The 17,385-nt window shown below is 43.8% G+C and overlaps 1 protein-coding gene across 2 annotated transcripts in view; it reads left to right on the top strand.

The window, feature by feature from the left end:
* FAM20B (FAM20B glycosaminoglycan xylosylkinase) overlaps positions 1–16,957 on the top strand; it is a 28,646-nt gene extending 11,689 nt beyond the window's left edge. Inside the window, exons 4-8 of one of the 2 annotated variants that reach the window (XM_053985310.1) lie at positions 716–825; positions 2,999–3,170; positions 6,846–7,037; positions 9,406–9,465; positions 16,458–16,957. In XM_053985310.1, the coding sequence (XP_053841285.1) occupies positions 716–825; positions 2,999–3,170; positions 6,846–7,037; positions 9,406–9,465; positions 16,458–16,473 (550 nt within the window). In that variant the 3' untranslated portion in view covers positions 16,474–16,957. Of the gene's footprint in view, positions 1–715; positions 826–2,998; positions 3,171–6,845; positions 7,038–9,405; positions 9,466–11,552; positions 15,039–16,457 lie in introns of those variants that run through there. The other variant, XM_053985309.1, reaches the window with a different exon arrangement.
* The last annotated feature ends 428 nt before the right edge of the window (positions 16,958–17,385 follow it).

The raw sequence follows: 17,385 nt of genomic DNA, 5'->3' as shown, positions 1-17,385 counted from the left end.
GGGTGTCAAAAGTGCATTAAGAGAGTTGGGGTTGACACTCCTTTGATCTTTGTACTTCTTTAAGCACTTTTAAAATTCCATTACAAACACCGGAGTCATTTGTGGTCACAGAGCAAAGGCTGTGGCAGGCATGGGAGTGGAACCTGGATCTTGAAACTGCAAGTTTTATGGTTGTTCTTCCCACCTCTGTTTTTCCAGGCACTTCTCAGGCATTCACTTTTGTACTACCATTCTCTCTTCCCTTCTCCTTCCTTGTGCCAAACAAAACAACTCTTGGATTGGTTGCTTTAAAGTGTAATTGCATTGGGCTTAAGCATAACATTTTAATAGATAGTGGTTCCCACAAATTAGAAATGATCTTTCCAGGTGACAGCCCACGGGCCATATGGTTTTACTGTTTCAAGCCTGCTTCAGACACATGATGGATATTTCTGGTGTGAGGTCTGAATTCTGAGAGTTGGAGCGTGGTGCATCCTCTGTTGCTCTGCTGCAAATGCTTTAATAAAGGAGTGTCACTGATGGCCTATAAATTAAGTTTAACATCCAGACACATAAGAAAGATGAGTTTCCTTACTTTGCCTTGGAGAAAAGAGGAGGTTGCTGCAGGGCTTCAGCTTTACTCTTTGGACAGAGACTGTGAGGGTTTTTTTGTTTTGATTTTGAACTGCTGCCTCTGTTGCAAATTCTCAGGTCGTATTTTTTCACCCCAAATCAGAATCCTGGGTTTCCGCCGAGCCCCGCTGGTGGTTGGCAGGTTTGTGAATCTGCGCACAGAGATCAAACCAGTGGCCACGGAGCAGCTCCTGGGCACCTTCATGACTGTGGGTAAGTGCATTCCATGGACCGTGCTGCCCATGCTTAAAATGCTTAAAAATGCTTAATGGGAAAAAAGAGCCGTGGGAGCCTGACACAGCTATAGAGCAGTTAACCATGATGCAGGAAGCTCTTTCTGTGCCAGGAGAGATCTTGGATAACCCCATTTGGAGGGGGAGGAGGACTTGGTTTTCTTCAAGTAGTGTTCCCACATGCTGCTGTTACAGATGGGATTTTTATTTTTTGAGTAAGAATTTTCTCTCTGCTGTCAGAGATGATTAGAAAAGTCTGTGATTAGACCTGAAAAGAAAAGAATAAAGTTGTATTTAATGTGAAGGGAGTGGTGATTTGGGATAATTTATAGAGCTGACACACTGGTTGGTGTTAGATGTTGTTTGTGCTGCATCAGAGCCTGCAGAGCATTTACAACCAATGGCAGAACTTCCCTGTGTTGTTTACAGTAATAATGCTGTGAAGGACACATAATAGAAGCTATTAATGTGAACTCCTACCAGGTGGTCATTAAGCACCAAGAAATTACTTATGCTGCAGCCTTAACTCCCTCAGGCTTTCCTAAACCATCCAATTATTACTCTTTTGTTTGTTTATTTCATTTCCTAATCAGAAGGCTGCAGAGATGATTGTTCCTTACCGCTGGTAACGTTCCTGTCAGCAGCACTGCTAGCAGTCTCACCTGCTGCCTGACACTGCCCCTTACAAGGTGCAACTTCCAGATGAAAGTTTCAGCTCAGCTTCTCCAGCCTCTCCTGGCATTCACATGGGGTGCCTGCTTCAGGCAGGCTTTACATTTTCCAATTTCAGCCAAGATAACCAAGCTGTTTGCTAGCAGCAGTGTTGTCTTGAGAAATAAAGCTCCAGAAATTTTCATTGCTCTTCCTTAGATTCCTTGGAACTGCTGTTCTGCAAAGCAGGAACTAAAGAAATGGGTGGATCTGTGGAAGAGGTTTTGCTCTTTTGTCAGGCCAAATTTGACCAAGATCCTGAGGTTTTGAAGAAGAGAGAATTCATTCATACTCAGTGCAGGTTTACAGCTGCAGGAGTTACAGCTGCAGGAGTTACAGCTAGAATCTCAAAGAATTCTGTCTCTTGCTAGACCTGCTGCAGCCTCTGGATGGGAAGAGAGACTTGCAGGCTTTCCATACAAATAAGAGATCTGGTCTGCAAGCTCTGTGTTGGTAATGATCTGTGACATCCTCAGGTTGTCTGACAGGATACTGGGAGCACAGGGTCTGGATGGAGAGCTCCAAAGGAGTGCTGGCTGAGAGGCGGGGATTTGTGAGGATGGAAAGGGAAGAATATGGCATTTGGAGAGCTGAGCCTGCTCTGGGGAGGATATTGGATGTAGAACCAAAGGAAGAAAGGACAGAGAGTAATCACAACTAAGTGAGTCATAGTTAAAGAATATTTTGGAAGAACATCTGTGAGCATGGAACTGGATTTAACTTGCCGAGGATCAAACAAAGGTGGGTTAAGAAGGGGTAAATAGAAAATGTTAAACTAAAACTACTAATGCAGGCTGCTCCAGATTACTTGATGCTACAGGATGCATCAGTGTTAGTGGACTAAAGGCTGCAGCATTTTGTTGCTCCTCTCCTGTCAGAAGACACTGATGAAGCTTTGACAGATCTGCATTCCCAGATCCTGTGAGAATGATACTTGTTTATGTCTCCTCTGCCGAGTCGGCTCAAGTAGCTGAGAAGTGTGGCAAGTCCCAGGGCACCAAATCCCTTCGAGTTCTGATGTGTCTCTTTTCACTTACCTCTTTTTGGTCAGCTTTTTCAAGTAAGTGGGAAATCTGACACATGAAGTATGAAATGTGAACAAGCAGTGTTAACATTAAAAATTCAGGGTCCCTGGGACTAGGAAAGTATCACAAAAACTTGTTGAGAGTGTAATGTTGTATTAATTCTCAGAGTGATAAAGTTATTAGAAAATATAATTGCTCTTTCCTTTTCATATTACTCTTTAATTGCTCTGAATGAATGGATTTCTGTGTAATCTCTTTTGAGCCTCTCCCTTTCAGAGACAGGAGGAACCACAAAGACAAGTGCAGTGAAATCCTGTCATGGGGAAGCCTCTGCTGCAACAACATGCTCCTGAATTTCAATTGGATTCCTTGGATTAATACTTCTTAATTTGATACCTCTTAATTTTTATTATTAAGGCAATAACACTTGTTTCTATGGGAAGTGCTACTATTGTCGGGAAACAGAGCCAGCCTGCGCAGATGGAGACATCATGGAGGGCTCAGTGACCCTGTGGCTGCCAGACGTTTGGCCACTCCAGAAACACCGGCACCCCTGGGGCAGGACTTACCGGGAGGGCAAACTAGCCAGGTATGAGAACATGCAGTGTTATTCTTTATAGATGATAATTTGCACTAAAATGACCCTTGCAAATACAGTGGTTAATTAAACAGCTCTAAATGCTTTCAAAACCTACAGTTGTGTCAACAGCTTTCTTAGCACAACAGTAGAAGCCTAGAAGTCCAGAATAAAATTTAAAATGAGGAAGAAAAAAAAAAAATCTTCGTTCTTTTCTACAATACTAAGCACTGTCCTTTTCCTGTATTTTGGCTGGAACAGAACTCCATAATGCAGTCAATCTAAGCTCTGAAAATCTTGTCTGCAGGCAAACTAAGATTCTTCTCTTGTGCCAGTGGACCTTCTGTTAATGATGTGGCCCCTGAAATGTGGCAGCACTGTGCCATACCTAATTTCATGATCCTTGTGGTTTGTTTTCAGAGTTGTGGAACTGGTTTAACTTAAGCTAGGCCCTGTGTCATGGTTTGACACTGGCCAAACACCAGGCACTCAAGAAAGTTGTTCACTTACCCTCTTCTGTTACAGCTGGGCAGAGAAGAGGGAAGAAAATTAACAAAGGGCTCATGAGTTGAGATAGTAAGTAGGAGGAAAAAAAAAACACTCTAAGGGCAAAACAGGTCCAAATTTAAAGGTATATAGTAAAATTATTATTAACAGAGTCAGAGAAGGATAATGAGAAGTAAAATAAGCCTTTAAAACACATTTTTTTCTCCCCAGCCCCTCCTTCCTTCCCACCAACAGCACAGGATGACAGGATGTGGGAGTTTTGGTCAGTTCATCATTGGAGATCTTTTCCTGTTCACTCAGGGAGAGGAGTGTTCTCTGCTATGCCATGAGTCTCCCCTACGGGCAAACAGTTGTCCTAAAACTGTTGTGGCGTGGGTCACTTGCCCATGGGGTGCAGTCTTTTAAAGATATGCTGCTCCAGTTTGGGAGCAAGGAGAGAGTAAGCAAGCTCTCTCTTTCTCTGGAAGCAGGGGCCCTCTTTCTCTATTCAGGTCTCTCACTAGACCACAGCTTTCTCCGGCATCCACCCACTCTGCCATGAACACTTTTCCCATGGGCTGTGTGTGGATCTCTGCATTCCCCATGGACTTCAGGCATTCCAAGGGGACAGTTTGTTTTATCATAGTCCTCCCCACAGCCTGCAGAGGAATCTTGGCTGTGACGCCTGGAGCACCTCCTCCCCTTCTTTCTTTTCCACTGACCTTGGTGTCTCCATGTTGTTTTCCCTCACATGTCCTCACTTCCTCCTCTTCTCTGACTAGAAGAAAAACTGCTGCTTGTAGGTACCACTGTCAATGGTACTTCCACCAATTCAAAGATTGTTGCAAGATCCCACAGTGCCCAGAGGTAAATCCCATCTATGTTCTGTGTTGGGGAGTCACTTGTCATGCTTCCACTGCTGGCCATCAGAGATTGGCTCTGTCATACATGGTGGAAGCTTCCAGCAGTTTCTCACAGAAGCCACACCTGTGGCCTTCCTCTGTTACCAAAAAATCAGGCTGTGCCACATCAACACACCCTGGAAAGTCCTTTACTTTGAATGCCATCGGTATTTGGTGACCATGCTCAGCATGTAAAGAATGCTAAATCCCACATTTGTTCTTCTTTAAGCAGCATTCTACAATAGATGTAACACATCTGAGTTCCTGAGGTGGGGATGTTTTTGCCATGACCAGAACAAATGGGTTTGAGCTTAGTAAATTTTTCCAAATCTGTCTTGAACTTGAAAGAGATTAGAAGAGATTTTCAGTCCTTTATCTAAAGTATTCATTGATTTCCGATGATGTGATTGTTCTCAGAAAGAATCTCATCCAAAGGCTCTGTTGAATTGTTTTAGGGTATAAAATGCACAGACTGAATTTTGAGCAGCAGATGTTTTTTCTTTCCCAGCAGGTCAAAATCAGCTGTGTTCAGTACATGGTACATTGCAGTGATGAACAAGGTATTCCTCCTATTGAGACGCTCCTTCTCATCACACCCTGCCTGCTTACACAGGGGTTTACCTTGATTCCTGTGCTGATTTGATATTTGGTATATTTAAACTCACACTTGCCTCCTTCAGATGAGGTTACAAGGTTCTGATGTTTTTCACCATGTCATGCTGCACATTTGACTTTGAAAGATCAGAACTGGTTCTTGGTGTCAATGCTCTCCTTTTTTTGTGCCTGGTAATTGTGAAAAAATAACTCTGTAAGAATTTTTTCCTGCTCTAGCTTCTGTTTTGAGTTGACCTTTTGAACATAATTCACACAGGCACATTAGTGTATGTAATTTTTAATGGCGGTGTAATAGACAAAATCCCTGACCTTCCAAGGCCTGTGCTAATAAAATATAAATTATCAGAAATGAGTGTTGGATAAAAGTCTCTCTTGAAAGACTGCATGGAAACTGAGAGAGAGCATATCTGAAAAATTGTGTCAAGGAGATTAAGTACTGTTCTGAAGTAAAATGAGAGAAAAACACTTGAGGGAGAGTGGGATGCAGCATAAGAAATGTATCCAGAACAAGGAGAAGAGGTTCTGAGACTGTTGCTGTGTGGATTGTGCTGCACAATGAGTGTGAGTTGGACCTTGGTGCAAAGATCCCTCTTCTAGGGGGATTTAGGCACAGCATTTGAGGAACATGTGTCACCTGTTATTAGGAACATTGAGAAGATAAATTTTTAAGCTCTCTGATTTGGGTTCCTGGAAGAAAGCGGGATATTGGGATCTCTAGTTCCAGACCATTAAAAGATGAAGTGGGATATGTGGCAGTTGTAGTAATTAAATTCTGATCTTCCTACTTTTATGACTATCTGCAGTTTTGAGCATGTCAGCAAGTCTCTCCAGCTTGTGTTGCTTCCATCTCTGTTTCCAAATCACAGATGGTTTAAGGCATTTCCAATTTAACTGCTATTTTGTGAAGGATTGTTTCAGTCCTTACATGGAAGATGTCCTTGTTATTTAGGTTGACAGATGGAAAGGATATACACCAGAGATTTGGCTGTTTTGGTGGTGGTGTTGAATAGCTTTGAAAGCTGTAAAGAAGAAAACGAGAAAATTTAAAATCCTAGCTTTGGAGAACTGAGACTTGACATCCGTGTTATGAGATTATGTGTAGAAGGAGAAGGAAATAAGAGGGAAGCTTGAAATCATGTCAGTGGAGAAGAAGGTGAGATACTCTGAAAGGAAGTTGGGAGGAAAGAGACAACTGTGAGTGAAGGAGAGTGAACACTGTGAAGCCCTTCTCCTGGGGGCAGAATGGCTCTTCACTAACCAGATGAGGATATTTGCATTAAAAATATAAAAGGAAGAGGATAGCTGGAAACAGCTTAAGGCAATGGAAACAGACACAGTACTGAAGTGTTCCTTGGGAAGTTGGAGGCAAGGCATGGCAGTAATTTTCCCATAACATAGCCTGGCCACTGTGGAGTGATGAGGAAGCAAACACTGACTTTGTTTTCTGTAGGAAGATGATCTTTGTGTGTCTTTGAACTGAAACTACAGCTTGCTCCATAGGCTGGGATGTTAATGCAGGGTTTACTCTTCTCATGAAACACTGTTGTCCCGCTCTTCCTTCTTTGTTTGGCCTGGGCTGCTCCCCTTTCTTGGTGCACACGAAGGTGACTGAGGGCAGCTGTAGCTGCTGTTGCTGTGCAGGGGTGGTTCCCTGAAGGGCTGCTTGGTTCCTCTCTGGCTGCAGGTGGGAGTATGACGAGAGCTACTGCGACGCTGTGAAGAAAACGTCCCCGTACGACTCGGGCCCGCGCCTGCTCGACATCATCGACACGGCCATCTTTGACTACCTGATTGGCAACGCCGACCGGCACCACTACGAGAGTTTCCAGGATGATGAGGGAGCCAGCATGCTCATCCTGCTGGACAATGCCAAAAGGTGAGCCTGGGCACAGTCCTGGTGGCCTGGCAGTGGTGAGTGCAAGGGCACACATTTATTTGCTCTGTCTCTCTCTGTTTTCTCTCTCTCTCTAATTTATTCTTTAATATCTTTTTAAATAGTCTTTCCTTTTTATCAGAAATTACTCACCAAATCTTAGGGTCCTTCAACCCTTCAAAGGCTGTGGTGCTGACAGGACAAGGGGGAATGGATTCAAACTGAAAGAAAGTGGGTTTAGATGAGATAGTAGAAGCAATTCTTCCCTCTGAGGGTGGGGAGGCCCTGACACAGGTTGCTCAGAGAAGCTGTGGCTGCCCCATCCCTGGAAGTGTCCAAGGACAGGTTGGATGGGGCTTGGAGCAACCTGGTCTAGTGGGAGGTGTCCCTGCCTATGGCAGGGTGGTGGAACAAGATGAGCTTTAACCCAGCTCTTCCAACCCAAACCATTCCAGGACTCTTTAAGATTCTACCCTGTGCTCTAGATACTCTTCTGTCTTGGCAAAGTCCTACTCAAGCTACGAAACTCCCCAATTAACACAGTATTTCCAAAAGCAACTTTCAAACGTTTGCTCAAGTCTCTCCTCCTATCCCCAGAAATACCCTTTCCTTTTAGGCTTTTAATTAAGGGAAGATTGAAAACTTTGGCTTTTTTATTTATCGCCAGTCAGTATAAGTGAGTGCTTTAATAAAAACAGATCTTTCTAAAATGTGTTTCTGAATAATTTGGCATTCCCTGCCTTCTGGATATACCTACTCTGGCTTTGAAAGGTTAAAAGGTTAGAATAGAGGTAGAAATGATACCAAACACAAAAATGATGATGTTCTAAATGTGGACATTAATTCTTACCTGAACAAAAATGTTTTAAAAATGTGTTTAGAATATGAGTTCTTCTGTCCTTGCTATAGTTTTTTTGTATGTTGTCCACTATAGTTTAGGTTAAAAATCATATTGAAGACACACCCTTATTTAAATCATAACAATTTGATTAATTTTTCTTAAAACCATAAAGGTCATCTACTTGCCTTTCTCATAATTTAGTCCAGCAATTCTGGATGATATATTTTTCTGGTGGGCACTCCTATGTGCAATGGAAGTGAGTATCCCTTCTGTGAAGAACCAGCAGTTCCTATGGCAGGCTCTGCTCTGGCTTTGCACACCACTTGTACCAAGTGTACACAGCACTTGAGACCTTGGAGATCCTTGGAAGGCTTGGAGTTACCTTTCTTTTCCCACTTATCTTTTGTATAGTGGATTCCTTCCATTTTTTCATCCATCCTTCCTGTCATCAGCCTGTTCAGTAATACTCCAGTATGACAGCAGGATGCATTCCACCTTGGACTGCTTAATTACTGCTGCTTTAGGTGAATTTGGCAAAAATGCTCTTTCTGTTCCTCACTGACAATGTGCTAGGAGGAAGGAAGGTAATGGATTAGTCATTGGAAGTGAATATGGGGTTTGATGGTCAACTCCTTTTGTTATGGTACTTTCCTATGGCATTATGAAAATTTTTTTGGTGGGGCTTTGCAGGCTGACAGTAAATTGTTTTCTTGAAAATTTAAGTAATTTATTTATATTAAAATTTTAAATTACTTTCAGCTCCTTTGAAATAATGGGTAGGGGACAGTTTTTCATAGAACCATGGTAGAACTCAATTTGGAAGGGACCCATAAGGATCATTGACCCCAACTCCTTGTTTCCTACAGGGCTACCTAAAACTAAAGCATGTGAGTAAGAGCAGATACTCCTTGGTGCCATGACCACTTCCCTGGAGCTTATTTAGTTTTAAAGCTACAAATAACAGAATTATTTGGGCAGCATAATGCCAGGCCCCTACAGCAACTTATCTTTATTGAGGGGAAAGTTCTTAGTTGGAAACAGTATTGTGAGGAAGATGAAACTATGAAAAATAAATCCAGCATATGTTTAGATGAAGCTTGAAATACTATGGAAGCCTTCTGGCTTGAAATGTTTGTTGATCACCTTGTTAGTAAACTGTTGCTGCTGTTTGATTCCTTCCCTGCCCAGCTGTGTCAGATAGGCAAAGCTCCCATTCTGCATGCCCAGAATACCAGTTATTCCTTACCCCTGCATCATTTCTAAACTCCTCTGAAATGCCTTTCTAAGGTGTCTTGGTCTGATAAAGACCTGGGTATACTGTGCTGCTTCTGTTTACCTGCTTAGCTGATGCTGATGAAAGTTATATCTGTGACTGGTTATGGCCTGTTTATATTTTAATTTAAAGGATTTGATCTCTTGGAGCATGAAATTGCCTAGTACTGATTTCTCTGAATTCTTTACAAAGCTCTTTATGTTGAGAACAACCTTAGGAGTTCAGCTGGTTCACTTGGTTTTCATTTTGCTTTTCAGCTTTGGAAACCCTGCCCTGGATGAAAGAAGCATCTTAGCTCCTCTCTATCAGTGCTGCATGTAAGTGAAACACAGAGGTGCTGCTCACTTTACTTATGTAATTGCTGTCCTTAGGTTTGCAGTATCATTAACTTGGGAGCCTTCTGGCAACCTGAAAAGGTTTGCTCGGGTCCACAGTGCTGTACTTTTTTGAGATATTGTCTGTTTGACGGTTGGTCACTGCCCAAGAAGCTGAGGAATCCATTTTCATGAAGGCAGAGGTTTAGCTGCAGAAAGTGTTCTCACCTCCAGGTCGCTGGTTCAGCTCTATGCACAGAGTCAGTGTGACAGGCACTTAGCATCTGCAGCTGTCCCCATCCAGCTTCTGACAAATCAATGTTCACATCCCAGCTTGAGTTCTCCCTGACAGCAGTGAAGGATGGCAATTCAATCATTTCAAACATGGTTTCTAAAGAAAACTGCAGCCCTGCTCAGGGGGCTCCTCTCAAGTAAAATTTGTTGTTTCTTTTTAGAGTTTTGTTTCTGCTTTGGCCTTGTGAGCTGTGGTGTTATTTTCAGAGGCTGTGACTTTTTGATTTCTGTTCTGTGTCCACTCTCTTACCAGGCCATTGCTACTTCTCATTAGGAAATAGATGCTCCAAGGGCTGGAATACCTCTCCTCTGGAACAGCCTGAGAGCTGGGGTGTTCAACCTGGAGAAGAGAAGGCCCTGAGGAGACCTCAGAGCCTCTTCCAATGTCTAAAGGGGCTCCAAGAGAGCTGGAGAGGGACTTGGGACAAGGGCCTGCAGTGACAGGACAAGGGGGAATGACTTCACACTGACAGAGGACAGAGTTAGATGGGATATTGGGAAGAAATTCTTCCCTATGAGGAGGCCCTGGCACAGGTTGCCCAGAGAAGCTGTGGCTGCCCCATCTCTGGAAATGTCCAAGGCCAGGTTGGACAGGGCCTGGAACAACTTGATCTAGTGGAAGGTGTCCCTGCCCATGGCAGGGGGGAGTGGAATGAGATTTCTTTAAGGTCCCTTCCAGTCCAAGCCGTTCTGGGATTCTGTGAAAATCTCCATGACAAAAAACACTGAGATATCAATTTCCTGACTCTGATACTTCAATATGAATTCCTTCAAGCCTTCCAGATGGAGCTTGTCTGTGAAGCTTGTCCTTGAAAGGTTCTGTCTTCCAAGTTCTCTGGGACCTTTGAAACCTGGGACCTTTGCAGAAAGCCTGAGCTCTCATCTTGCTTGCACTAAGCACAGCTCCCTGCATGTTGCAGTACACCTGGCCTATATTCTGCAAATCCTTTTAAAAGTCATATGGAGAGCAGTTAAAGAACTTTTAAATTCTTTCGTTTTCCTACATTAATGTTAAACGTATGTTTAATTTTGTGCTTTATTGTGATTCTTCTGGAGTCTTTGTCATCTTGATTCCTCCAAATACAACCAGAGGAGAAGTTTATCTCTGTAAGAGACTTTGCAATTTCCTGCTTTTCAGATTTTCCTTCTTTCTGGTACCAGGCAAATGCCATATAAGAATTAATTAGCATAGTTGTTTTAACTGTAGGTTTGTTACAACACTTGCTTATTTTGCTGGTTTTATTAGAAGCCATCAAACCCAAGAGTTTAGACCAGCGGTGCTAAAGATTTGGCCCTGAAGGATTTAGGGGAGAATCCCAAGAGACTTCACAGAACACGAGAGTTGAGATGGGCTGACATGAACCAGCTCAGTGGCCAGTGAAGAGGAAAGGTCACTGCTGTGTTCTCTTTCTTTGAAGTTTGGTCAACTGCCTTTTGTCCTTTGTGATTCATTATTGGTCAGTGATGCTCTTCCTGAGGTGACCTTTGTTTGAATTTGTTCATTTCCCTTCTTTTTCTTTCCTTCCCAAACTGTGTCTGGGAGGCCTCAGGACTGAAGACCTTCTGTGATCTCAGCTGGAAGTGTTCCTGTGTAACATCAGTTATGTCACACCAGATTGATTCTTCATCACCTTTAACTTTCAAGTTTCATTAGATCCTGTCTGTGATGTAGTTCCACATGGACCCTGCTATCCCAAACCCACTTCTGCAATGAGTCTCCATTCTTGATGAGCTGGTATTCCCAGTGGGATGCAGCAGGACCCTGGTGTGGTGATGTGTGTTTGCTTCTTTTGCAGCATCCGGGTTTCTACCTGGAACAGGCTGAATTACCTGAAGAACGGAGTCCTGAAGTCTGCCTTAAAAACTGCCATGTTGCATGACCCCATCTCACCTGTGCTCTCCACCCCTCACCTGGATGCCCTGGACCAGCGGCTCCTCAGCATCCTGGCTACAGTGAAGCAGTGCACAGACCAATTTGGACCAGATGTTGTGCTGGTGGAAGACAGGATGACTCTGTCTCATTTGTAATCGTAGCAGAACACGAGATGAAACTCCTTTTCTAAAAAATAAACAAACAAAAAAGTGATAGAAAAACAGCACAATCAGTTCAGAAGGGCTGTGGCCAAGATGGACTGACATGAACAGGAAAGCTGCCGAGCCAGAGGAAGGGAAGTGACACTAGCTTTTTCCTTGGGCTGGCATCAGTGAGAGGTGGGAAGGAGGCCTGGGATGGCTCAGCCCCCGTGGTGGCATCGTGGCCACTGTAGCATGTCCATTGCCGGCAGTGGGCGTTGCGCTGGATAAAAATGGCTCTGGGTGCTTGTGCAGCGTGTGGAATACAGAACTCCTTTGTGGACTGGATCTGGAGGGGATGAACAGAGATGAACAGTACAGTCCCCTCCCCTTCTCTTCCCCTTATACTCTGGCGAGTTCATCTGATTCAGGGTTGTACACAATCAGCTCTGAGCTGGTTGGGCATTTTACTGCTTCTTTAGAGAACAATCAGGGGTGAATAAAATAACTATTGGACTGAAGAGTTGTGCCACCCCCGCCAGGGGTGGGATGTTCTTCTGATTGTCTGAGGGGTGGGAGAGGGGATTTCTGCTGCTCACTTGGCTTTTCCTTGATAAAAGGCTGGGAAAGGGGGCTGCCTTCTATGTGATAATGCTTCAGTGTTTTTGCTGAAGTTCTATCAAAGGTTTATCCACAGGGTTGGAGATCTGGGAGAGGACAGGGTGGTTATACAGCACTTGATAATTAAGGGGTTATAGTAAGTTTCCATGTGTCTTGTCATTTTTTTTTTAATTAATCTGGCAAGGTCTGAGTAGAGAAAATATCCTTGCAGTCCTGTGTCCTTTATAACCAAATGTTTATTCTCTTGTAGCTGAGGAGGACAGAATCTGTCCTTGGAAGCAGTTCTGTGTAGCGAGGTCAGGCTTTACTGCTTTACTGTGAGCCCTGAGTGCTGTGGAGCCTCTGGGCATGTGGGACTGGGGGAAGAGGTGTTTGCTGGACTTCCCCAGTCACCAGCAGTAACCTGAGGTGTGCAGACAGCCCTGAGCTGTGGTCTGTCTTTTTCGTCTCACCTGAGAGAGCTTTCTGCTGCTCCCTGTGACCAGCTCAGCACTGCTTTCTGGGAACACCAGTGTTGGGGTCCCATGTTCACCTGGTTTGGCTGTGGCTGAGCTCAGAAGCTGTGACCTCTTCCAGGAGGTTTTCTGCCTTCCCCAGTTGCTTCCTGCAACCTCCACTGCAATGTTCTGTCTGGGATGGTCATCCTGGAGTCCTCATTAATGGTTTTGCCATAGATAGAGAAAGGTTGCTTCTCAGGGCAGGCTTTGCAGCACTCATGCTAGTCCTGTTGTCATTCAGCACTGCAACCTGTGCTGCCAATGAGTTTGTGTCATAGAACTGATCACCTTGGTGCAGGTCTCACTTGTGTCTCCAGAAGAGAAACAGCTTCATCACTATTTCCAAATTGAACAGCTTTGCATCAGTGTTCAGCCAGCATGGTCCTTAACGTAAGGAAGGAGCTCCCTTCCCCAAGTGATTACAGGTTACTGAACTTGAGAGCAAGAGCACCAAAATGTCAGTTTGAGCCCTTTTCCTTGATTTTCCTGTCGGGATTTCTCTGACTGCAGTGTGGCAGGCAGGTAAAGAGCTGTTTTCTGTTCTTGCACCTTGGCCACACCTGATCCAGGAGGTGTCAGGGAGAGAGTTTATCTGAAAAATGCAGGCATTGGTTTATTTTCTTGAAGTCTTTTTCTCATTGCATGAGCAGAGTATCTTGAAAGTAGAATCTGACTGTTTACCTGAGACTGAATTCTGTGTTATTCTTGCTCTCTTCTGGACTTGGCCAGAGTCATAGATGCCATAGAGCAGTGAGATGATGGGATGGGATCTGGAGTGAGTTACTGGAGTTCTTAGTCAGGATGGTGACACACAGCCAGCTTTGAGGACACTGAAGCTCGTGCCTCTATCACCTGATAACAGAACATGATTTAGAAGCTGTGGGTGGTGCCTGTGGGGCAGGAGCAAGTGCTGGTTTAAGATGTTTCCCAGGAAATTTCAGATTACTTACCCAAAGAGGAGATAGTGAAGTACATGATTGGTGGCTTGTAGCATTTCTAAAAGCATATTCTTCTCTTTGAGCTTAAACATGAGTTCTTAATGTTTTGGGAGGGATCTACCAAAATTTAATATTTGATTTCTATATGATCACTCTTGATATTTACATTTGATTTAATGGCTCCAAAAAAGATCTTTCAGTCTTTGAAATTAAATTAGTGTTGAGGACTTACATATTGCTCTAAGCTAAAGCTTTTGCTGTCAGATGGAACCTGGGGATGTGTTTTTTCCCAGTATAAATGTTAAAGATTGAAAGCAGGGTATTGGTTTATTTTGGTTTACTTGTGGACAAAGGGCATGAAGTCCAGCATTATCAATAGAAGGAAGCAAGAAATGGTTGTTTTTTGGGATTGTTTTTTTTATTTGTGATATTGATGTTTCTGGTTGCTGTAAACACTACTGGAGGTTGGTGTTCTGCATCAGGAAAGAAAAATAAATTCCTCTCTTAAACCAAAATCAGGAAGATCTGGTTTTGGCCTTGTGACAATTTCTGCCCTTTTGGCAGTGATGGTCGTTCTGCTTGAACACAGAACCCTGAGAGATTTTAAATTGTAACCATTGCAAAGGAAATGAGCAGCATCCACGTACCAACAGGGTCTGCTTGAATCTGAAGAATAACACTGTTTGCAAGGCAGGTGCTCTGTGGAGGAGGTTTTCCAGACACCTTCTGATTCTTGTTCACTGTGCACGTGTCACCCACTGGCCCCAGATGTTACACACTGGTTGTGTCATGGTTATCAATGACATCAGAGCACTGGAAGCACACAAATCAAGAACTAATTAAAGAGCCTCATCAGCCATCTGCTATTTACCTCCTCCTTCCCAAGTCAGCCATCAGAGGGAGGAGACACTCGAGTCAGCTCTTCTTCCAGCAGCTGATGAACTGGAGTGTGTCTTGCCAAACAAACTTCAACTCAAAAGTACTAATTTATTAAGAAGGTAATTTATTTACTGCAGCAGCTGGAGCAGGATGCTGGAAACAGACCCCCCTCGAGGATGTACCAGAGGAGGCCCCTGGGAGCTACTGCACAAATGGAGTTGCTAATAAGCAAACAGAATGCAATCAGGACTTTCTACTCCTATACCCTGGGGTCAGATCCCACATAAAGCAACATTGTGTGAATAACGATTTTAATAAAGCAACATTGATGGATTGCCTAAGTCTCTCCCTCCCTCCCCTGTCTCTCTCGAGTTCCAACATGTGGTGGGCTGAATGTGTGAAGTGTTTTGCTGCTGCTGTCTCCCAGTTACTCCTCTGCTAATGGTTGTCAATGGCATTTACTCCAGTCATGTATATCTAAAAAATGCAGCTTGTTTGCCAGAACCTTGTAGGTAACGAGAGTGTCCCAAAGGGTTACAGAAATAAAACACTCCTAGATTGAGGTGGTCGTCTGCCCATGTATCCCGTGGCCCTGCATCTGCTGGGCACGTGAGCTGAGCCCTTGGCAGTGTCCCAGGAGCTGGTTCCGTGGAACTGGGTTGTGAGGGGTTGTGAGGGGTGGCTGTAGAGCTGGCAAGTGCTTGTGGCTGCCTTTGCTGAGCTTTTATTGGGATGGGCAGGTCACTGCTCTCCCTGGGAGCTGAGCTTTACTTGGGCTGCAGCAGAGTTTTTCTTAATGCCCCAACAGGGAGTGTTTCAGAGGCAGGAGGTGAAGTACTTCTGAATTCAGGGATCTTTGACCTGCTCTGTAGCATCAACTGGTGGTGTGAAATGTGTTTTTCTTTAAACTAAAGTTTCTCACTTGAAACTTCAGATTTCAGCATTGTTGAATTCTGCAAGAACTGCTTTCTGGGGGTTATTTTGAGGGTTTTGTGGGGGAGGATATTCTGGGGGTTTTTTTGTTTCCTAGCATTGTGTGCTGACAGTAACTTTTCCTTTCCTCCATCTCTATTTTTGAGGTGCCAGTTTGCTCAGGGAGCAGGACAGGATTCTTGCTTGTGTATGAACAGTTCAACAGCTACAGATGCTTTTAAGGTCTGACAGGCAGAAACTGGCAGTTGAGAGCTGTTGTTCCAAGCACTTTGTTGTGCTGCTGCTCTGTATTTTTGGAGTGGTTTGCCATAGTAACAGAGTGAGAATTTGTATAACTGGGAGATTTTAGTGTTTCTGATTATGTAATGAATGTAGTTTTACAAAAGAATTACCACAAACAACTTTGAGCCAATGGAGAACCAAAGGGGGTTGAAAGTAAGCACTTTCCCTGAAGTCCCCAAATCTTTCCCTCTATTTTTTTTTTTATCTAAAAATTAGGAAAATAAGTTCTTAGTTCATATATCCCAAGTGTGGGACTGGTGATTTGTTCTTTGTAGAATCTCAATATTTTTAAAAGACTGGGGATAGATAGGAATTTTGTGGGGGGAAAAGGAAGGAGGGGAAAGGACTCCTCTCATACCCTTTATTCTAGATCTTCCTTTTATTTAAAAACTAAAAGATGGGTGCATGGCATTTCCCTGGAGAGCCTGTAAATTAAATTCTGGATTGTGAGGTTCCCTCTGAGTGTTTGCTTCTCCCGAGCTGCATTGGGGTGTGGAATAAGCCACCACCATGTCTTGTGGTGCTGTTTTCTCTTCAGATGGCACCTGAGCTGAGCTGAGCCGAGGTGGTGGAGCCTTAATCAGGTGCTTGCTGCTCACCAGGACCGACTGCTGGGAATAACCAGCTGTGAGTGACAAGCTGAGCATCCTCCCATCAACTCTAAGGCTGTGCAGGTCCCTGCAGCTGCCTCTGCTGCCAGCCTCACCTCAAGATCAGCAAACTGCAGTTTGGGTTTCAGCAAAGGAAGGAAAAAAACCATGTGCTTCCAAGCCCTTGCCATAAGCAGGGACATCTTCCACGAGACCAGGTTGCTCCAAGGCCCAGCCTGGCCTTGGACACTTCCAGGGCTGGGGCAGACACAGCTTCTCTGGGCATCCTGTGCCTAAAGAACTGTTTTTCCTTCTGGCTTTTACTATGTGCTGCACTTGGGCAAGGCTGACATCCCCAGGAGTTATACCATGATCTGGTGCAGTGTTGGAGAGTCAATTTATCCTTCAAATTTTTGAAACACATAACCATCTATTTTTTTACAGCATTTGTCCCTTTTAATAAACCCTTTTCAACTAGAGCAGTTATCCTTGGTGGGCAAAGTTTGAATGTTTCAGCTATCCATTTTTTTATATATCTGCATAAATGCTTGAGGTGCCTCAACTAGTTTTCAGGAAGGCTGACAGCAGTTTATTTTGCTATGAATACCGCAAGTTTGAGTTTTAATTTATTTCTTTAATGCACGATTTTTAGTTCTATTTAAATTGTAGCCAGTGGTGTTCAGGTTTCAGCCTCACTGTTTTTGTAGCTGAAGGGGCCGGTTTGCTACTCCCGGTATGTGAAATGCTGCTGTGTAATATTTCCAGGCACCTGTAGATGGTGATGCACTCTGCTCCACGCCTGGGCTGCATCCACCCGGACCAGGCTGGATTAATTCTATTTATGATCCTTCTTACTTTTATTTTTTACTTTTTCTG

The sequence above is a fragment of the Vidua macroura genome, chromosome 9 (genome assembly GCF_024509145.1).
Source record: "Vidua macroura isolate BioBank_ID:100142 chromosome 9, ASM2450914v1, whole genome shotgun sequence".
Classification (NCBI taxonomy): Eukaryota; Metazoa; Chordata; class Aves; order Passeriformes; family Viduidae; genus Vidua; species Vidua macroura.
The sequence above is the reverse complement of the archived record's forward strand: the minus strand, read 5'-3'. Positions and strand labels throughout refer to the sequence as shown.